We start from the raw sequence: 21425 nt of genomic DNA on the forward strand, positions 1-21425 counted from the left end.
GTTTCCCTGACCTTTGTGGAATTTCTGTCGCGGATGAAATATTTTAACACTTCAAGAGACTTTTTTCTGGTTATTGCTCAACTTACAGGCCTCCGAATAGATTTTTGTTTTCATCACAGCAACAGGTAAGGTGGAGCTAAATTAGACTATGTTATGGCCTCCTTTATGCTCACTTGTCAAAAGGAATTTGAGTTTTCTAGAAAAATGGCTTTTTTCTATGGTGGCGTGCCAAATAGGGGCCTAACACTCTTTCATTTTTTCCCCGCATGCAAGCTCCTTCCCTATCCACTCGTTTGTCCACCAAAATCAATGATCGTATCCACAAGAAAAGGAAAAAGGAAAAAGGAAAAGGGAAAAAAAAGAAAAACCTTCCTTGAAGCACGACAGTTAGTAGAGAATTGGTCAGCAATACCATGCACGCACGCGCCATTAGAGAGTGTATATACTGTACAGTACTCCGTGATAGGATGAGTTAGCATCCCAACTGAAACCAGGTCACTTCGGCTCCCGACAAACAAGTAATCTACGGACATCCCATCTCGAGCTACAAAATAGCGTGCAGCATCCGAGGTGGAACCTCCCCAAGGTCTCACCGACCGCGAACGGTACCGTAAGGGATTTCCACCTCTCCGAGAGTGGTCGACGGTGGTTATCATCGACTCCACCGGGCAAAGAGGGGGGGGATCAAATGCACAAAAAGTCTTGGCGGGAGAGAGTGGGAAATTTTTTCCCACACAACTTTCCCATAATAAATAACTTTCAGTTGTCCGCTTTTAGCTCCACTTCAAGTTATTTGCCGCGGAAAGTGCCGCCGGGGGGGGGGGTTTGACAGAAGATTTTTGGTTGGGTGTGGGGTGTCTGGTATAAGTTTGTTTCTAACCCCTTCTCCCCTTTCTCCCTTCGTTCTACCACCTCCTTTTCTCGTCTACTCCATTTTCTACGATTACTCCTTAACTAGGCAACATGTCCCTCCAAGCAATCCTGTATACCCCCACTCCCCCAGCACTACAAATTCTCGATCAGCTAAAACTCCCCCATGAGTCGGTTTATGTCCCCATCTGCACATGCGAAGACGCCTACGATGCGATAAAACGTATGGTTGTGCGTGGTGCGCCCGCGATCGCGATTGTGGCTGCGTTGGCTTTGGCAGTTGAACTGAGCTCCGGAGGGCTGCCAAGTGAGGTCGGGGAGAGTGCAGGGGATGCGAGGGCGTATGTCCATAGGCGGTTGGATTACTTGGTCCAGTCACGGCCTACTGCGGTTAATTTGGCAGATGCGGCGGGGAAATTGAAGGCTGTTGTCAGCGCTGAAGCGGGGACCGCGGAGGCGGTAGTGGGGAGGTATGTCGAGGCTGCGGAGAAGATGCTGGTGGACGATGTCATGGACAACGAGAACATTGGAAGGTTTGGGGCCGAGTGGATTTTGGAAAATGCCAAAGTGGGAGAGGGGGAAGAGAAGGGGATGGTTGCGGTTCTGACCCATTGTAACACAGGGTTTGTTACTCCTTCCTCTTTATTGCTTTTTCGGAGGTGTTGGACAAAGTAGGGTGAGATAATGGGGGTGAAAATGATTATGGGTTGGAAATATCGTAGCTGAAGTATTGGGCCTTCCCCGTTTATTTATGTCATTAGTTCGCTTGCGACGGCTGGCTACGGCACTGCGTTGGGCATCATCCGCTCGCTGAACTCTCGTTCGAACCTGACGCACATTTACTGCACTGAGACCCGTCCTTACAACCAAGGCTCCCGATTGACGGCGTTCGAACTCGTTCACGATAAGATACCGGCAACATTGATTACAGACTCGATGGCATCCTCCCTCATGAGCCTCAAATCTATAGCGGCCGTTATCGTGGGTGCGGACCGTGTAGCTGCCAATGGTGACACAGCCAACAAAATTGGTACCTATCAGTTAGCAATTGTTGCCAAATATCACGGTGTCAAGTTTGTTGTGGCTGCGCCGACTACGAGCATCGATATGAAAACAGCTTCGGGCAAGGATATTGTCATCGAGCATAGGCCTGGAAAGGAAGTAACGGTCATTCGTGGTCCACTAGTGAAGAACGACACGGTTGGCATGGAGGTGGATTTGGAGAACGTGGAGACAGTGGCCACGGCAGCTAGGGGTATCAATGTCTATAACCCTAGCTTTGATGTGACTCCGAAAGGCTTGATCGATGCTATAGTTACCGAGAAGGGGGTTGCCGTCAAGGATGCGGGTGGTGATTTCGGTTTGTCGAGGTTCTTTTGAGGCGTACAAGGATAATAAGCGCGTTATTGGCTTAGAATGAATTGTATCAGCTTAACCAATTCCTTTCCCTTTGACCAGCTTTCAATCTCAAATCCGGTTGGCTTGAGTGACAGGTCGGTCAGTAATCGCTGAGGTTGAATAGTTGTACGGTATCCACTGTGAATGGTCAGGGGGTTTGTGCCGAGCTGATTTGCACACCCAGAGTATGCGCGAAGGAGGGGTTCTCCCCTGAAATACCCAATGGGCTGTTGTCAGGAACCGGAGCTTGTTATGAAAAGTGATCCACTGGGGCAGTACCAAAAGATAGTCCGGTACGTACAAAAGTCATGACATCAACAGGCCGTGCTATATTTTAATATCCGGCACGGTTCGAGTAGACCTGGGCAACAATCCACTCCACCACATTCCCTCGATAAGCGATAATCACTAAGCACGAAATGATAACCTGGCTTATCCAAGCTCCGCAAACAATGTTACTACCATTCCCGCCCGCCAAAAACCATTACACACGCTCATTGAGAATCCTTCGGAGCTTTCTCCACATCACCACCTTGCGGAGCATTTACCCCTGTCCCAAATGCACCACCACTAATGCTTCCCGAAGCATTAGTGTTGTCGGATTCAGGATGTTTGCCCTCATGCTCAGCTAGAAACGAGTCCAATTTGTGCTCGAGCGAATTCAACTGGTTTTCCAGGGTAGCTGCATGTTTCTCAGCTCTGCAAAAAGGAACCGGTCAGCGAAAATCACGTGTCCAACAAAATCTGATTTGGTTCGATACTCCATCAGGTCCCTGTAGGCCTGCAGTGGAGCGGCAAGCAACCGGGTTAGCAAACCTTTATTCGATTGGATACTGAGAGGGCAGGGAACAACGGCAGGTGGAAATACCTTTGCAAATTCAGCATCTTCGTCTTTCGAAGGCATAAGTATGGGAGTTGTTTTCCCAATAAAAGGACAGGGATATTGCAGGTGAGCTTGGAGAGATGGGGGTTGAAGTTTAAATTGATGGATGGATGGGTCGGAGGATAGTAGCGTGAGGCTTTGGTTGGTTGAGAGGACTAGACCCTTAGAAAAATTATCTAATTGGTGGAACTGAGCCTTAGATCTGATAAAGGATACTCAGCGAGCGGTAGGTTCAGCCTGAATTGTGCGGTTACCGGCTAACTGTCAGAGTTTCATGAGTTTTCCCAACCTCTGCCGTCATGAGCTTGTCCTCAAATACCACTAGATCCTCGTAACAAAAACCCTCGGATCCTGAAGTTCGGCTCTCCTGACACACGAAAAAAAAAAAGGAAAAAGGAAAGAAAAAAGAAAAAAAGAAAAGAAATTTCTTCATCAGCAAATACTCACAATAACAGATTTTTCACCCACCCCTTATTTTTCCTCTATTCTGGTACTGATCATCATTCAGAATCAATCCAGTTTGAGACAGCAGAGTGGGAAAAAAGAGGGAGATGCTGGTAGCGAGAAAAATAAGGAGGGGGGGTGAGGACATGATGGGAGAGAAGAGGAAAGGCAGGGGACGAGAAAGGAAAAAATAAAAATAAAATAGTGAGTGAACGAACAGTGTGAACGATACGAGTACCGGTACATGAGGGCTATGAAAAACTGCTACTCGAGTACTCGTACACCGGCCCTCTCGAAAATCTTCAGAGAAGTAAAACTCTCTTCCCGAGGGGTTTCATAGTGAGTGGCTGATCTCCCCGATTTTTTTTTTTTTTTTTTTAACTCTTTCCGCAAACTCAGCTTTCCAGTTTTCCGGGATTTATCAGGCTGGATGGCAAAAATAAAACATACAACAAAATGCCACGACAGCGGAGGAGTTCCTGGAAGCCCTCGGTATATATACCGTATTTTTATTATTTTCTGTGTACCGAATTTCTTAGAGAACACTCTTGACCGAACCCTGTGGAGAGAAAAAAAAAGGGCTCTCATGGTTTCGGGCGAATCCGTTTGAACCAGAAGGCGTCTGGGGCGTTTCTGACAAAGAGGACACCCCGATCTCGCTTGAGGGATGCGATCACTATTGATTTGACCCCTGCTGGTTGCTCTGAAGGAGTGTGATCGAATTTGGGGAAGGGCCGACATCGCGCCGCCATTGTTTGCTGACCGGCCCCATACAACTAAACTCTTCCACCGCCTTCCCCCCCTCCTTCCCTCCTCTTTCCATTCCCCCTGTTGAAGAGGATATGCCCGTACCCAATTCTGTGGACCTGGTGTCGGTGCGCGTCATAGTTATAGTTGTGCACGTATGGTGTGGTTGTGTGGCCGTGTATGTGGATGATACCGGTATGTGGGTGGACTACTGCATTGTGTGAGGTGCGTTGCGTCTCTGAGGTGCCGTACGGGTATCCAGTTCGAACACCCTTCTTCCAATTCCCATTGCCTAACTCCACTTCCACCCCAATTGTTTGTGTTCCCCCCCTTCCATTCTTAACAGCGGTATTTTTACTGTAATCGTTAATTTGCTGTGACTTTGGGAGTGTTGAAATATTGTCCCGTTAGGAGTTGCTGTAGGGGTGAGGGGCGGTAGCATCCAATCCTTTTTACCTTACCATTTTGTATAAGATTGACTGTCTAGATAGATAAATGTCCTTGGAACTTGTACCTATTCTGAATTCTCGTGCTGTTTCTTTTTGACAGTACCGTACCGGTACTTCTATTGACCAACCTGCATGTTGTTTTCCGAAATCGAAGGTTCAAACAGGTCCGGGCACTGGGGCAGGATTCGATCCATAAAAATTTATTGTTTTTTTTTTTTTTTTCGTGGGGCGTGCGTGTGGTGGAGTCGAGGTTGTCCTTTTGCCTGTCGCAAGGAAGCACTCTTCTTCGGGAGGTCTCTTCAAATAAAAACTAAGCCCTCCGCAGCTCCCCCAACGTCATAGTGCATTTGTCGGACAGAAAACAGGGCAACAACAATCAACGCCCCCTTTGGGAGACCACCGTCTGTGACCATGCCCAGGATAATTTTGCACGAGTATCCTTTCAACTATGATATGTTCCCCCCATAAGCCTCCCCCCCTTGGTTCACCCGTGAGCCGGAACGGCAACACCGAGAAAGAAGCACCTGGCAAAGCACAGCACCGTACGAGTACAGTACCATACATGTACGAGACGTATGTATGTTACAGTAATTAGCATGTAACTATGCCAATTGCAATTCCAGCGACAGAGGGGCAGCTGGCTGTTATTTATGTGTCTCGGTAGGTCCCCCCCCCTTCTTTCCAAGCAATGGAGTGAAGTTGGGGCCTTCCTTCTCTTCCAGTGGGCTTGTTTGGAACTGAGGAACTAGAGAAGGAAAGTGAGGAAGAAAGAAAAAAAAAAAGTAGGTAGCCAGGGACAAGTCAACTAAGGAAGGCGTCGTGCACAACAGGACGAAGCATCCCCCATCGCCCATCATCCCCGTCAACTGTAACGTCATTCGACATACTCCCGCTTTCTAGTCACTTTCTTCAGACTGCCGGTTGCACCAGGTTAGACCGGTTAAGCCTGTCCGCAAGACGTCGTTTCTTTCTTCTGTCATCGAAAAGAAGGAAAAAAATAAATGAGAAAAGAGAGGCCCTGCTTGTTGCCCCAACTGAGTGGAGTGCCTGAGTGTCTAAAAGGGACAGGCTGAGAGAAGAGGGGTTTTGAGCGGTGGAACATCATTGGCATCATATTGCAGCAACTCCAAGCAGCTTCAGAGGCATCACCGGTGGTGGAGGCAACTCAGTAAACAGGAAGAACCCGCTACCTTCTCCGTCAGTTGATCTTTTGGCCCTGAGTGGCATGTTCTCGCCGCGCTAGGGACAGGGAGAAAATACTTTCCAATCTTTTGGAGGCAGCATCAGCAGCCCCTTGGAGCCACTCTACCTTTGCCTTCCTATCACCCACTCCCTCACTCACTCGTTCTCACTTCACATTGCTTATACCATGCTCCCTTCTATCCATTCCAACATGCACACCAGTGGAGGTATATTCTAGTATTGTGCACTGTCCACCCCAGCTGTGGGCGTACGTATCGGAGATACAGTCTACACATGCCGATAAACATCCGACGTACACTACACCATTCGCATACATCCACTACCGGTATTCACTTACGCATTTCCACAGACAACCAGGCCATCCGTAACCCGCATTCCAACCCACACCTTCACTTCGCCCTCCCCCCCACTATCGGCGACCCATTAACCCCTTCTCTTTCTCAAACTCTCTCCCCTCGCGTGCTCGGTTGTCACACTTGTCCTTTTCTAAGGGTTTACCGCTAGGATATCGTCATTTCATCTTCCTTTTCAGGCACATAGATGACTTTTGGCCTACACCAAACGGCATCACTCCTTCCGAACACACAGATTTTCTTATCATTTTCTGCAACACGGTCTACATCAAAGGAAACCCCCGATTCTCTTACACTCCCTTGACACTGCCGTCATTTCGGGTGATCACCCTTACAAAATTCGATCCACGGGACCCTTTGAACAATTTGCTTTGCTATGTGCGTGGAGGACGGGTCTGGTTCTGATATCGCCGCCGCGAACTCTCACCGCCAGTGACTTCCTTAACCAGTTTCGACCATCCCCTTCTCCCCTCAAATAATTATTCCAAATCTGAAAGCGGCACTCCCTTTTCGTGTTTTTCTTACGGGTGGGGATCGAGGACTCGAGGTCGTACCCATCCCTTTTGGTATTTTATTTTTTTAACTGTGGGAATTTTCCTACTTTCGTAATTTGGGCACCTGCTTGACCGTATTCGGTTTAGCTACACCGAGTTTCGTGTCAGTTATTGTTGACCCTCCAGAAAGAGTTTTGGTGTCATTTGGCGCTGCATTGGCTCCCCGAAGATAGTTTGCCGTGCGCCGATTAACGCGGCGGGCGCCACTTAGTTGGGCTGTCTGGTAGATCTCTACAATTGTGTCCTCTTCCATCAGAGCCGAATCCCACACCCTGGGTTTCCAGATACCGCACTTAACGAAATTTCTTCAGATTAAAACGCCTTCAATCTTGCAGCCATACTTCTCTACCCTATAGACAACTTTAGCCACCCTGGGGCTAGACCCGCCTCCCTCCCCTTCGTTTTTTAATTGGATTGGAGAGGGAGAGCGGCCCAACGCTTCAATTTCGACAAGATTTTTTTTTTATTAGTCTGGGGCTTTTGTTATGGTCTGGGCTTGTTCGTACACATCGACTGCGTTCCTGCAACATCGACAGCTTGAACGTTGGCGACCCAGCTGCACTTTTATCGGTTTCCATCCCTGAGCCGAACTCATCAACATACACCGCTACTGTTGTGGTAAAGAGACATAGTAGCAGGAGAGTCTCTGGGTGTCCGGTAACTTTGATATACCATCTGGGGAAATCCCTCTTTCTCGGAGGTTATTTCGCCCAGGTGATAAACAGTTGTGTATATGACAGATCTGGAGGAGGTGTTGGCTCGACTGGGACTCTCCCAGTACCTAGGGCGGCTTAGTGAAGAGGGATTTGAAAAATGGGAGGCTGTAATGGACATTACAGAACAGGACCTGTGAGATATCCCCTCATCCCGTTTTAATATTTTCTGTGCAGGGTTTTCTAACTGTAGCCCTTTAGAGCTTTCCTAAATTTCAAGTTAGGTCATCGAAGAGTAAGATAATATTCTTGTATAACCATTCCCCTTTGATGGTTATTTTTTGGCGCTACCTTGCTCCCTTCCCGTCTTGCTGCTCTCTTTTGCTCCTTTTTTCTATGCAGAATTTTGATGCCGACACGCACATGTATTTTTTTTCCCTTCTTTTCCCGGAGGCGATGGTAACAGAGAAAATAGAGTGGTGCAGTCACTGACCTTGTTTCCAACGCCAGCTGTTGCAACGGGAGATTGCGAGCGCGAGAGGGGTTCCACCAACGCAAGCATTGACATCCGTCCACAACTATCCTTCTGACGACATTGAGCCTGAGGACAGGTCATCGCCAAAACCCTTTAAGCAGGATTCTGGAAAAGGTATTGCACCCACAGGAAAAAGAAAGTACAGACGCCATCCAAAGGTACCACTGCACAGAGCAAAGGACTCCCAAATCCCAGCATCAGAAAAACTGTTTGCTAACGTTGTGCCGGATGCAAGCCTGATGAACATGCGCCGGAGAAGCCTCCTTCCGCGTATGTCATGTTTGCAAACCGTGAGCAATCCTTTAGTAGAACCGGATGACGATGTCCTGCATCTGGATACTGACCTTCAGTTCAGGCGTTCGAGATGAACTCAAAGGGCAAAATTTATCATTCACGGATATCGCGAAGCTTGTTGGCGAAAAGTGGAAAGTTCTGGATCCGGAGAACAAGGAATCATATGAGCATGAAGCCTCGATCGCCAAGGAGAAGTACAACTCGGAGCTGCTAGAGTACAAAAAGACAGACAGCTACAAAGAATACATCCAGTATCTCTCAGACTTCAAATCCAAAGCGAGCAAAGAAGGTAGGGAAGGGAGCGGTAAGATCCACGAGACTTCCGACCTTTCCGCCGCTGCTCACTCTCCCACAGAACAAGCCGAAGCCAACCGGAAGAGGCCAAAGCTTGAGAGCGTTTCAACTACTAGCGCTATGGGGTCTACTATCACTAGCAATTCAGTTAGTATGGCGGCCGGGATAAATGCGACCGCACCTCCTGTGCTCGCGCTTGGTAGAGGAAGTGGTCCTACCGGTTCGGGTACGGCTACATCTTCTGATCAAAGTGCCTATACATCCCCTTCTAGCCATGACTCGGGCACCCAATCTATGACACCCTCGACATCGAGGGCGTATCCGGTTTCACCCGTGCGCCGTTCCAGGTCGCCATCTGATGTTGCGCGATACAGAGACGCCGTCTTGAGGTCCACCCAACAGCAACAGCAGGAGGCATTTGTTGCACCCACAACTGAGCCCGAGTCTCCTTTCTTTACCCGAATTCATCCTACTATCCAAAGCCCCCACATTCAACAGCAATCTTCATTCATGAGGCATCAACCGCCTCCACTGGGCGCCCAACCTATATCCAGGACAGGGCCGCCTATGCCGAGTCCTGCGATGAGAAGGGCTAGCTTACGGTCCGACGAAACACTGCCTCCTACTCCGGCTTCCATGAGTAGCGGGAGTTCCTCGGCACCCTCATTAACACCCTCTGTTTCTTCTTCCTTCGATGACGGCGGCCGCTCCCACCGCGCACTTCCTTCCCTACCCCCACCTACCCCTGGGCCCTCTGCTGGGACCGGATATTTTGACCAGAAGTCGCATCGACCTTCTGCACCGCCCACACGTTCACCCCGCACTTACCAGCAGAGTCTTCCCCCGCCGCCAACTCCAGCGAGCATATCACCGTTCCATGGCCACCAGGCCGCAAGCTCTCATGCGTCGTCGACCCCGGGTCAATTGGGGTCAGAAAATATGAATACTTCAGTTGGAGCAAGCGCAGGAGGTATAAACCCATCTCCTCCCCAGTCCAAACCACCATCTCAGCTGTGACTCACTGCGCGGCGTGGCGAATGCAAAGCTCTGGGACTCCAAGCTACAATTACGGGAAGCCATGCGCACGCCTCGTTTGCGTAATGGCATCTACACCACCAAAACGATATATCTTCAACACATTTTAATCAAAGCCAAGGGGTATCCACCTGATACAGAGCTCGTCTCGCCTTTTGCGGAGAGGCTGGTCTCCTTTCTAACCTTATCCTCACATCGCAGCATCTCATTATTCCCATTGCATTTTTCCCCCACCACTGTCTTCCACGCGCTGTTTTGGGCGTGGGCTTCTCCTCACACGGGCGTTAACCAAGCATCTATTGTTGACTACGAACAATTCTTGTAAAATTGACCTTTCATCCTTTTCTTTCCCACATTGGTACAAAGCGTTTATATCATGCCCTCTTTTTTATACTCTATTCCCTCCTCTCCAACTTCGTGTAATTCGATTTTACCATTTTTTTCCTTCCCTTTTCTTTTCTTTTCACTATCCATAGGGAATTAGAGTAAAAAAAGGCTATGCCAAGCGAGCAAGCGAGAATATCCATGACTTCCTCGCTCCCTCGGTAAGGCGGTGGAAGCGACAGCAGCACACCGGTGTATTGCGACTCTAGAAACTCTTGAGGAACGAGAGGGGGTTGAGAAAAAAAACGTTCTTTGTGTCTTAGACACATCTCAGGCCATAATGATGGCATTATGTCTAGATTAAGCAGTGATCGCTGGGATTACTGTTGGTTTTCAAGGTCAGCTGTTGGCTTTTGACGGGCAGAATGGCCTTTGGGACAAGCCTTCGCCCCGAGTGGCACACATGCCTCCTCTTGTCAATCCCGAAAAACGATAACATCTACCCAAGACATAAAATAGTGATAGGGGAGAAAGTTAGGTTTCTCTCATTCCTCAAGTCTCAATAAATAAATAAATAAAATATCAATAAATAAGCTACAGTGATCTCACGCCCCATTTCGAGGAAAAATCCTAAAAATTATTTAGTCACGAGATCACTTATTCCTACGATACAATATTGGTAATCCTTACCACCCCCCTCCCCTCTCCCGCGACCTTATCTCCGCCATCTTTCACCCGCCACTTGCGCCTTAGACTGTCTCACTTTGAACCTGACTGACGTTAAGATAGGGTTTAGCCGAAGAAGAAGAAGAAAAAAGGAAAAAGGAAAAGAAGAAAAAAAAAGTTCCACAACTGTTACTGGACAATGTACTTGTATAATAATCACCATGAAACGGATTAATGTGGTAAGGTTTGCCGGGGGATGAACTATTGTATGGCATGATAACTACGGTAGTAGGGGAAAAGTGTATGGGCAAAAGTGTCGGTGATTGGGCACACTTTACGGTACCCACCTACACTTGACCAACGTAGGCAGAGGAGGAACCTTTCACGAAACCACCACCCAAGTATCATAGTTGCAAATGCTCGTGGAGATCCTTCACCTCTTTAGATGGTCATTCATCCATCAGGCCACACAGATCATTGAATATCGGGAGCATTGTCGTGAGGCATCAACTGGGCCCACAAAACCGATTATGATACAACGTGCGAGGCTTAGGCAATGGTAGAGTACGGTGGTAGGACCTTCAATCGGCGGCATACTGGTACTTCACGAGAAGCTGCGCACGCACGAAATGACACGAACTATAGGAACCCCGCAAGAAGGAGATGCAGCTCCCAACGGGGGAGGGGCACAACCACACCAAGACTTTTTTGTCCACCCGCACCACCACCACCGGAGTAAAAGCGCCCCATCACCGCCCCAACGAAAACACCAATGGCCCAAGAGAATTTGAAGCGCACCGCAAATCCCCACGGACCGTTGTGAACACCGCAGATGTCCGGAATGCGCAAAACCGTGAAGAAGAAAATAGAGGAAAAAAGAAAAAAGAAAAAAGAAAGTGAGTTGCAGGAGGGGGAGGGAGGGGGGTATGATGCCCGGTGCCATGTACTGTACCTGACATTTTTTGTGGAGCCCCAATTGAAACTAGAGTCACTTTCGAACCGGCCCGTGCGATTGTGGATTATGTGCGGAATTGCTTCACTCCTTGTTCGCGCCCCTGGGTCAAAAATGCGAAGCGATTTTTAATTTTTTTATTCTTTACCGTACCTGGGTAATAACCTGTGTTTTCGTTTTGGGGGTTTCCATTTTTTCGCCTGATTTAAACTTAGTGTGGATTGAAGTGTTGAATGGAATCTTTCATTTTTATTTTTCAAGAAAGAATGAAGGAATTTCTGCTCGGGCGGGGACGGTCTTGTTTTTGTTGTGTTCCGGCCCCTTTGCATCTCTACCGTATTGCATTGTTGTGTGTTCCGGCGGAGGGGGTGGCTATTCCCCACCACCGGTCCTTGGGTGGGGGCGGTGTCACGCCGCGCCACGCCATGTCACGCGACGCATCAGGGATCACTCGGATATCGTGGCGTATATCTCGTGCGCAGTTTTGGAACGGGGATTTACCTCAAAAACCTCACTCTAGCACATTGCGATCACCTCTCCTGGCAAGGCGCACTTGCTGCTTCTCCTCGGTCTTAGGCTGGGGCTGAAGGGATTGGTTTTCACGATGCTTTCATCTCCCCCCCGCCCTCTTATCCAATGGAGCGGATTTTGGACGTCTTAGTGCGAGGTTCAAATTGTTCGAGTTCTTGCAATGTGTGCGGTCTAGTGGCGGGGTGGGGAGATTGCCCTTTTCGGCTTAGGAAGTGTCTTTTTTCCTGCGGCGCCGTACCGTATTGGTTGCGTTGGCTTCTGGGTGGGTGGGCGGCCCTGGGCCCGGATTAACTGCGGCTCCTCCTTGATGAAAGGTTTACCAGGTTTTGCTTGGATGGAGCTTTTTTTTTTCTGCCTTGTACCACGTATGATACAGCACGTGACGTGTTGCCGCCTGGTCTTTTGAGAGCGAGCATTGGGGTGTTCCTGAGGAGGCTTTCAATTTGGTCGGCGGAAATGGGGGGAGAAGAAAGAAAGGGCACCACACCTGAGTACGGTACTGTACCGGTACTATAGTACCGGCAAAACTGCCCCAAGGCTGTGGGTTTACTTGCCCAGGTTGTATAGTCTACCGGGATTAGATATCAGATGATCCACCAGACGGAAAAACCAATGGCGGAACGTGGTACGGTATCATGGAATCTACGTGTCAGAGCCCCGCAACGTGAGGCGAGGCGGGATATCCCTCGACCAAACCGCTCTGCGCTCCGCCAAGTTGGGGATCCTCGTGGGGCGGTGGGTTGGGTATTATATTCCCTGGAGGCTTTGTCCGACCTTCTCTATATATCTTCGATAGAAATTTATAATGCTCTTGCTCTGCCGAATCCCTACCAATACCACTTTCTAGTCGATCGCTCTCTCGCTATTGGTGGCGTGAGAGAGGCCTTGCGCGACTGGCTTATAAATGTACCATCGTACTCGTATCGTATTGTGCGAGGGAAATCTTCCATTCTTGCTATGCCTTGCGAGGTGTTGGTGTCGGTTTCGGTCAAGATCAGTGGGACAGCGCAACCGGCTCTGGAAGTGCAAACCTTCCATTACTCAACAAGAGATACCTGGAAAAGTGACATTCCTTAGATAAGTGGCTTGGATTAGAGTTTTTATACCTCATCCATCAGTGATATTTCTCGGAAGTTGAGAGAGGAGGTGGGGAATACTGGAGTAGAGATCCTTGTAGGATCATTTTTCTTGCACACTGCCACAAATGTACTGAAATTTTAGTTTTGCACTTCTTATTTCCCGACCCTTGCACTTTTAATCGTACTCGAGTACCGTACTGTAGGTTCTATCATACACGATATCCCAGTGCTGGCTCTTTACCGCGGGATAATCCGCAGCGAATGGAAACCCCGGGAGCAAACCTGTTGTCAAAAAAAAAGAAAAAAAAAAAAGCAGAAAGGAAAATGAAACAACCAGATCAAATGAGCGACCCACCGGTTTAGATGCCAAGCTCACTGTCTGTGCCCTGACTGGAATTGCCTGCTGTGGATACGACATATCTGATATCGTGGAGCGTTTATCACCTGACTATTACTGATTGCTCACTCCATCGAGGTGCGTGGATAGATAGATAGGATGCTTGAAGGCTTACACTACTCTTTTGCCGGACTTCCTGATTGGCTTTACTCATCCACAGGTTCGATCGGTTGTCTGTCGGGCGGGCGGGCGGACGGGCGGATGGGGTTAGGTATTTGGTTACTTCCTGTCGTATCTGAAAGTTGGGTGATAGATGTACTGGAGGAGGGTTATTATTCCCTCCAGGAGAGCATCAAGGATGGGGATGGAGCGAGGGGTCACCCTATTTGTTTTGCGGGAGATGGGGGTTGGCCCGTGTGTCGGTGTTTTTCTAAGATACTCTACCTGGCCAGCAGGGGTTTGTGCAGGTTGGGAGAGATGGCGGTAGACTTTAGAGAGGGCGATTGGGTGTGATATCGTATTGGTGAGCGGAGAATATTTCGGCGTGCATGGCTGGGATTTTATTCGCGGTACTGGTGGCCTAGTGTTAGTAGTGTAGCGGGACAGGGGAGGCGCAGGGAACTGAACCGAATAGGGTCCCGTTTGACGCTCCAGAAAAATGGCGTTTTCCTGACTTTTTTGTCATTTCTGCCGTAAATGAAATATTTTAGCATTGAAAATTTTTGGCTATTGCTCCACTTACAGGCCTCCGGCCCGGTTTTTGTTTCTACTCCAATGGCCTGGGAGGCTGCCACTACCTGGATATGGGTTTATTGAGCTCTTTGGTCAAAGGGATTCGAATTTTAGCAAATGTCAGGTTTTGAAGGAGAATGGCATTTTTTTATATGCAAAATAGTGCCTGAGAACAAAAAAAATTTCCAGTAGCTGAAAGGCGAACATGACTTCCACGACATAGCTATAGACACCGAAGTATACGAAAGCGAAGAACCAAACTCCCCATAACTCCCCAAGAAGAATGCACCATCCTCACATCCCATTCTCACTAAACATGCGGAAGACAAAATCAAATCCACCCCCCCGAGCTCAGTTTCCCCCCTGCCCCTCGTTCGCACTAGCATTCGCATCCTTTACTTCATACTTAGCCCACTTTTTCTCCAACCTCTGATCCCTAACCTTCTTCACCCAGTCAAACATCCTCCCGCCGGGAACGCACTGCCAGAAGATAATATAGAGCAGCAAGAACGTGCCCAGAATAGAGCCCACGATCACGAGCACGGTCTTCCAGCTCAAGGAGCCGGAGGATAGTCCTGTGCCTCCGCCTCCTCCTCCACCGGAGCGACCACCACCACCGCCTTTGCGTTTTGATAGGGGGTGGGCTATTGTTGTTGTGATTTGTAGGAGGAGGAAGATAAGGAGGGAGACGATGCGTGGCATCATCGTTGTGTGAAGGTTTATGTAGCTTAGGGGGGGAAGTCTTTTTGTGGCGGTGTAAGGGGTGGGTAGGTAGGTAGGTAGGTATCTCAATTGGTGTTTATATAACGAAGGTAGGTAGATATATTCGGGGTACTGTGTGCTGCTAGAATTGTAGCGCTGAGGTCCCGGTAGCGATAGTAGCGAGTGACACCCCATGGTAATACCGAATCTTCAGGACCTCTTTATATGCTCCTCTCCCCCCTCGCCCACCAGCGCCTTCCGGGCTTGTCGTCCGGGACTGCCCGTTGTGACTGTCCCTATCCAACTCACCGCATCGGCAGGCCAAGCAAGGCGTGATCTGTTCTCAGTCCGCCTGCCACGGGGGAATGCTTGAGAGCCAGAGAGTGGGATTAGGTCTAGTGACGATCGAATAGAATATACTTTTAAGGTAAGCGTAGCATGCAAAGTATTGCACTTCTAAGCCCTGGGAGGTAGCGAGCTTTTGTCAGATTAGCAGAGTCATTACGGTAGGCTAACAGCACGCACCGAGTCTCGATGCACCGCAAGTGCTCGGGGACCGGTCAAAGAGAAATGTGCTATGCCGTTGAAATTCCCTACGGTATCTGGGAGAGGGGTATGCATATCACCGCAGACTCAGCCTCTCGGCTGAGACAAGAAAAAAGAAAAAAAAACATTGCCTTATGATACTCGAGTACGAGTACAAGGAGAGCCAATTGCAACGCCCTGAGAGGTGTTCGATAACGGGGGCAGTGAGTTTTCAGGAGCTTGGACACGCGAAAAATTTTCGACATATATTTTGCGGATCCCTGTTTATGGTGCTTCTTGCCTGAGATGATACGAGCACCGGTAGTCTATCGGTATTCGAGTATCGATATGGTGCCGGCACTTGGATCGGCTCTCAGTCCCATTCACGGCCAGTACACTAGTCCTAATGCAGTATGTAAGCTTACCGCTCCAGGCAATAGAACGGCGCATTTCTTGGCCAAACCCTTTCCTTCCACCCAGATTTTGCCTCAATTTTGACAACCATCAGAGATGTAACCACTCTCCCAGGGCGAAATCTGCTCTGTAAATGAGTTCTTTACATGGTCTGGGACCATTTTACTGAAGTAGCAAGTAAAAAAAAAAAATGGCATGCAAATCCTGTTATTTGTTGGAGAGGTGGGGGAATTCTGGCAGTCATGAAGGTCGGTTCTAGGACGGCGGCACCCTACCTGCGGAAAAGTGTTGAAAACAAAAAAAGAGAAGATAAATTCGCTCGTGAAGTGTTAACGGTAGGAGGGAGAATAGAACTGAACGAGTACCAGTATTGTGAGAGACCTCTTGTATAAGGTGGCGAGGGGGGCGTTGTTCTTCTCAGGATACAGTGCAAACCACCGGGCTTATATACATGATGGAGACCCCACTCCATGCCTCTCATATCGGGACCACGTCCTCTGGTCGTAATTGATTGCGTGGCAATCCTCAAGCCCGACAGTGTCATACTAGAGAGGCTCGAAGTTCTCGGTATGGTTCCAGAAAATTGGAATAAACACTCTGGGCATCTTTGATCCGATGACCATGCGGGAATTTGAAAATTAAAATTAAGTTATTTGGAGGGATCGAAATTATCATGGTATGATAATTATTAATAATATTATAGACTAATATATTTTCTCATAAATGACTAAAATATATATTGTAGTTATCTATATAAGAAGTTTGAACTATTCCAATAAGTGTAAAGCGATCAAGCACCTCCCGCAAAATTCTTTCAAGTTCTCCCATCTATGTATGTGGTTTATGTATGTGGTTTATTGTCCGAGATATCAAACTCACAAAACTTGGAAGTTCCACAAGTGATGCCTACTCTGTGGACCATAGTATACAATACTGGTCATATCATAATAAGACGAATTATTGGATTTGAGTCAGGCAAAAGGGGTTAACCGGATAGTTTGAGTAATAACGGTTGTTGTAGTTTAAATCTATCAATAATTTTAATATTCCTGTACCCTAAACCCTATTTACTCATTGAATATCACTCATATTTAGTTTTTCCGCCAATTCCATATCTGCATCTGCTTGCATGTTTCAACCAATACTCCTATAACAGGAGCAGCCCATTTGGTTATTTACCCTAAAAAATTCTAGATAATCGTTTTGCGGACCGCTTTTACAGAATCTTAAGTCAATGGGAGTTGGACGTGAGTATCCATTCCTATTGTGTCTCTTTTGGTAGTCAAGTAATGGTCCAAACCCATCCCCTGAACAATCCTCCGCTAGAAAAACATCGCGAGTGAGAGTTGGTGAAAGAAGTCTGGATAGGGTTAGGTTTAGAGACTGAATTGACCTCTCTTTACAAGTGCCCGAATTCGTACCATACAACATAATAATTATGATACCTTGACAACCAGATATCCCGCAACAACCAACCAACGGACAGCAAAACAAAGTAGAAAAAAAAACCCAATGTTTCGCAGACCCCTTACCCTCCTCCACCGCTTACCCCAGCGCCTCCCACGCATCGCCACCCCCCCGCTCACCAGGTACCTACTCCTCCGCTCCAGTCTCCCGCCTCCAAACTAATTTCGAAAGCAGAACCATAATAACAAAGACTACCCCTCTCCGCCCGTCTACCATCTCCTTCACCCCAGCTGGCCTGGCCACCCCCGTCCCTACCTCGACGGGGGTGGGATTGGCCGTGACGGCACCGTTGATGCTAAAGATAAGTTCAAACCCCGGGCTCGTGGGGCTGCAGGTGCGCTGTGGGCCGCGGGATACCTATAATCCGAGCCATCGAGTGCGGAAGAGGCGGTTGGGCTTTTTGGCGAGGAAGCGGACGCCCGGTGGACGGGGGGTACTGAGAAGGAGGAGGTTGAAGGGGAGGAAGAGTTTGACGCATTAGGGGGAGTGGGGGGAGTTGGTATTGGTGTATGAACGGATGGATGGAGATAAATGTTTTATGCAATATACATAGCTACTTTATTTTTCACAGCCCACTAGTCACCTTTTTTCTCCCCCTCTCCCACATACACATTCTCTCTATCTATACAAACAATACAATTCCCTCTATTTATTCATGGGCGCTCTAGCCACACCCTTCTTCGGAAATCTATCCTGCACGACCATCCAATCGATATGCTTCCACCACGCCTCCAAGTAATTGTCCTTCCCAAGTATGCCAAAGTCCTCTAGCCAGGCGTGTTCCCACACATTCACGTTGAGCACGGGAAAAACCCATCCACCGGTCTTCCCCTTGGCCGCGTTTCTGATGGCGCTGGTGTAGGGCGGCAACTCGCTGCCGAGTCTAAGTCCGGTGTTCATGTCCGTGTCCTGACGACGGTACGAGGCGCCGTAGGGTGTTCCGGCGTTGTATGTACACAGGATGCGCAGGCTGCCGGCTTGGTCCAGAACGAGCCAAACGTACCCATTGCCGAACATAGCGTTGGCCGTCGCGAAGAGTTCGGCTTTTAGAGCATCGACGCTAACGAAGGTGGAGATTACGTAGGCTTTGAATTGGGCGGTTATCTCTTCTTGATCACTGCGCTTTTTTTTTTTTTTGTGGATTGTAAGCCTGAGGTTGCTGTAGGGAAGGAGGGAGCTTGGGGGAGATTTACTAAGCTCTGGAAGAAGAAATGATTGTTATAGGCTTGTGATGCATAATTAAAGATTGAGGCCTGATCTGGTTGTCGGGCTGTCGCGATAGCAATATCCATTGTGTCCATTCCATCGAACTCCCTGCCTAATATCTCCCGTTAGAATACCGCTATCCTCACTCTCCCCCTCCCCATCTACTTGGCGGAACGGGAAGCAATTCCTACCTGCTGTGACACTGCCGAGTTTTTCCACCAGATGCTTCTGGTAATCTGTCCATGCTGTCTTGAACGCCTTTTCTGAGAAGAGTCCCGGGACCCCTTTTTCCGTTAAGGAAATGACTGGCATTGAGTGAACAGAACGAGGTTTGTGGAGGGTTGGCGGTTTCCTCTGATAATATGTTAGTTTCGGTTTCCTGCGTTACGATTGGAGGAAGGGATCGTAACGGTCAATGGGGGAAAGGCTCGCAGGGCCTGCCGCCGTAATGTCAAAGGGACCGACATAGTGGGATGCTGGTTGAATGCAATGTTGAAGATGTGAAAGAGGAAGTGGCCCTGAACAAAGAGATGGGGGGGTTGGTCAAGGGTTAACCGGATTGTAGCCGCAAGAACCCCAATGGATCATCAACTTTTGAAGGTTGGTGGATTGTATGATAGATTTTATTTTATCTTCCCACGATTCTCGGGATCAGCACATTTTTTGGGCGTCATGGGCATGATACTTTGGGCGGAATTTCAAAAATGTGCAAATTTTCCGCCTCAAGTGGCTTTTGAGGCTAAACCAAAAGGGAATTCTATGATAGGAACTCGAGTTTCCTCCACCAACGTCGCAAGAACCTCGTTTTCCCGCACCCATGCTTCCCCTTCGCGAACTCCTAGGAACGAAAAACGGTATCACAGTCTCCACCATCCCCGACTATCACTTGCGGGAAACGTTCTACTCGAATGGAATCGTCGGACCCGAAATCCATCAGGAGAGCGATCTGGTCTGGCTCCATTCCTTGCAAAATCTTACTGGACCCCGGAGAGTCCCGAGTTTTTGACGCTTCGGACCCGTACTATGTATGCCCCGCGGCCGCAACCCCTCCCCTACCGTCCAACATACTTACCTACCTGTAACGACAGATAATAATACCGCGGATCGCATACCTACCCTTCTTCACAGAACGGATATGCAACTTCTTCCGACCGTTCGTGATAGACCCGGAGGTCGCAAAACCGGAGTCCGCATGGTTTGAGTTTGAGAGTGTTCCGATGAAATGGTTGGTTAGGCCCTTTGTCTAATATTTGCTTATACTAGCTTACGATGCGGGTTGCGAGCTTTAAGGCACTGGCCTGTTGGTCTTCTGTATGACCTGTTTACCGGACGTGATCCGGCTGCTAATAATGTTGAAGAGGACGACGAGCATTTGCTCCCTTGGACATTAATAGTTCACTTCCGAGATTATCCCGCAAAACATTTGATGCGATTAGAGGGTCCGGCGACTTGTTATGATTCGTGGATGAATACAGTTAAGGAGGTTGGTCTAGCCCCACTCGTTCACTCGTCAATAGGGTGGGTTACCAGTACTGAGCCACAACATCAACAGGCAGACCACGTCCGGAATGGAAGTGCCAAAGCGGTCATGAGCTTATCGAAAGCAGAATCAACCAAGCTTTGGGATTCATTACAGTCACGTTGGTCCCCTACGGTGGAATTTTAGAGGACGTGTTTTTCTGACGGGGTTTGGATCAGATGACTTCGATCAATTCTGGAGCGTCAACGACAAATTAGTCTCAGTACAGGCCCGTAATATCCCTCTAAGGTTATATGTTCCTTCTGCACCACGGGTGGTGCAGCAACCAGTACCTCCGGATTTGCCATCTCGTTTGTTAACCAATCCCCCATGCTTCGATTTCTACTTCGCTTCCGGCAACCAGAAGCTGGCTCTCTAGTGATACCGCTGACTTAGATATTTGCCATCACAGAAGAACCTCAAACAGTCGGTACAGCATTACGCACACTTCTTCCTGAACTTTTCCCCAGTCAAAGAGTGCCAGTTCTTGCAAGACCTGTAGTCCACGGAGTCGTTGTCGCAATGGGTACCCCATTATTGGAATTGATGCGAGAGGCAGTCTATCCGGACGGATTTCTACATATATCCTTAGCCATGATGTCCTAGGATTCGATCGGTGTGCAGCTACATTGTCTGGTGGGGTACCAGTACACCTACTTGTAGCAATTCTTGTTGTTCGGGAAGGTCAGGCGTTTCTGGTGTTTTTAAAGGTGAGACCTGCAATTTTGTGGGGAAAAGGAAATATCGTGGTAAAACCTCATCTCTGTCGTGAATTTTACACAAGAGCCTTCTTTAGAGTTTATATTAGGCAATGCGACAAAATTAGTTTTGGGGCACACGTTTTGCATTATACCAAGTGATTTTCTGGTCCGTTCTGGTCACTAAATCGTTCAATACTGTAGCATAGGTGTTCCAACAACTATGGTACCTTGCTTCATATCGGGTTCTTTGCAACCACTGTGTCATGGACCATGCCCTGGGCTAAGTTGCATTAGGCCCTGTAGCTTTTTTCACCTCCGAAATAATGCAAATAATCCCAAACCTCTCTGGGGTAAAGCATGATAGATTAAATTTAATCAAAGCAAGACTGCTAAACCTCTACCAGATTCCTCAAGAGAACAAATCCGGCCGGCCTCCCCCCAAAACCACTGTAAGCCAACTTAAAATGGGGGGAGTTGACAGCCCCACTCCCGACCCCACACATGTTCCCCCCTCGCCCACCCAACTGCTTCTCTAAAAGAAGCTTACCTGAACCTCTA

General features: G+C 48.5%; 7 protein-coding genes; 4 read left to right on the forward strand and 3 right to left on the reverse strand.

Annotated features, from left to right (window-relative positions):
- Positions 1-963: 963 nt before the first annotated feature.
- GSTUM_00011972001 (uncharacterized protein) lies at positions 964-2309 on the forward strand (the record flags this gene model as incomplete). XM_002842258.2 has 3 exons in its annotated part: positions 964-1493; positions 1632-2037; positions 2095-2309. 3 exons carry the CDS (start codon positions 964-966, stop codon positions 2248-2250), a joined length of 1092 nt encoding a protein of 363 aa, XP_002842304.1. The 3' UTR covers positions 2251-2309.
- Positions 2310-2537: 228 nt separating this feature from the next.
- GSTUM_00011973001 (uncharacterized protein) lies at positions 2538-3859 on the reverse strand. XM_002842259.2 has 3 exons: positions 3137-3859; positions 3030-3049; positions 2538-2967 (listed from the first exon to the last, which is right to left on the reverse strand). Exons 1-3 carry the CDS (start codon positions 3170-3172, stop codon positions 2763-2765), a joined length of 261 nt encoding a protein of 86 aa, XP_002842305.1. The 5' UTR covers positions 3173-3859; the 3' UTR covers positions 2538-2762.
- A 3775-nt stretch (positions 3860-7634) lies between these two features.
- GSTUM_00011974001 (uncharacterized protein) lies at positions 7635-10630 on the forward strand (the record flags this gene model as incomplete). XM_002842260.2 has 5 exons in its annotated part: positions 7635-7750; positions 7816-7849; positions 8065-8247; positions 8325-8379; positions 8445-10630. 5 exons carry the CDS (start codon positions 7635-7637, stop codon positions 9692-9694), a joined length of 1638 nt encoding a protein of 545 aa, XP_002842306.1. The 3' UTR covers positions 9695-10630.
- Positions 10631-14453: 3823 nt separating this feature from the next.
- GSTUM_00011975001 (uncharacterized protein) lies at positions 14454-16368 on the reverse strand. XM_052355847.1 has 2 exons: positions 16024-16368; positions 14454-15963 (listed from the first exon to the last, which is right to left on the reverse strand). Exon 2 carries the CDS (start codon positions 15036-15038, stop codon positions 14685-14687), a length of 354 nt encoding a protein of 117 aa, XP_052211812.1. The 5' UTR covers positions 15039-15963; positions 16024-16368; the 3' UTR covers positions 14454-14684.
- Positions 16369-17428: 1060 nt separating this feature from the next.
- Positions 17429-18011, forward strand: GSTUM_00011976001 (uncharacterized protein). XM_002842262.2 has 2 exons: positions 17429-17563; positions 17616-18011. Exons 1-2 carry the CDS (start codon positions 17487-17489, stop codon positions 17920-17922), a joined length of 384 nt encoding a protein of 127 aa, XP_002842308.1. The 5' UTR covers positions 17429-17486; the 3' UTR covers positions 17923-18011.
- Positions 18012-18086: 75 nt separating this feature from the next.
- Positions 18087-19310, reverse strand: GSTUM_00011977001 (uncharacterized protein; the record flags this gene model as incomplete). XM_002842263.2 has 4 exons in its annotated part: positions 19058-19310; positions 18839-19001; positions 18635-18759; positions 18087-18563 (listed from the first exon to the last, which is right to left on the reverse strand). The coding sequence occupies exons 1-4, from the start codon at positions 19112-19114 to the stop codon at positions 18087-18089; spliced, it is 822 nt and encodes a 273-aa protein (XP_002842309.1). The 5' UTR covers positions 19115-19310.
- Positions 19311-19467: 157 nt separating this feature from the next.
- GSTUM_00011978001 (uncharacterized protein) lies at positions 19468-21000 on the forward strand. XM_002842264.2 has 6 exons: positions 19468-19672; positions 19736-19872; positions 19938-20130; positions 20200-20287; positions 20346-20477; positions 20579-21000. The coding sequence occupies exons 1-6, from the start codon at positions 19556-19558 to the stop codon at positions 20770-20772; spliced, it is 861 nt and encodes a 286-aa protein (XP_002842310.1). The 5' UTR covers positions 19468-19555; the 3' UTR covers positions 20773-21000.
- The last annotated feature ends 425 nt before the right edge of the window (positions 21001-21425 follow it).

The sequence above is a fragment of the Tuber melanosporum genome (assembly GCF_000151645.1).
Source record: "Tuber melanosporum whole genome shotgun sequence assembly, scaffold_93, strain Mel28".
In the NCBI taxonomy this organism is placed as follows: domain Eukaryota; kingdom Fungi; phylum Ascomycota; class Pezizomycetes; order Pezizales; family Tuberaceae; genus Tuber; species Tuber melanosporum.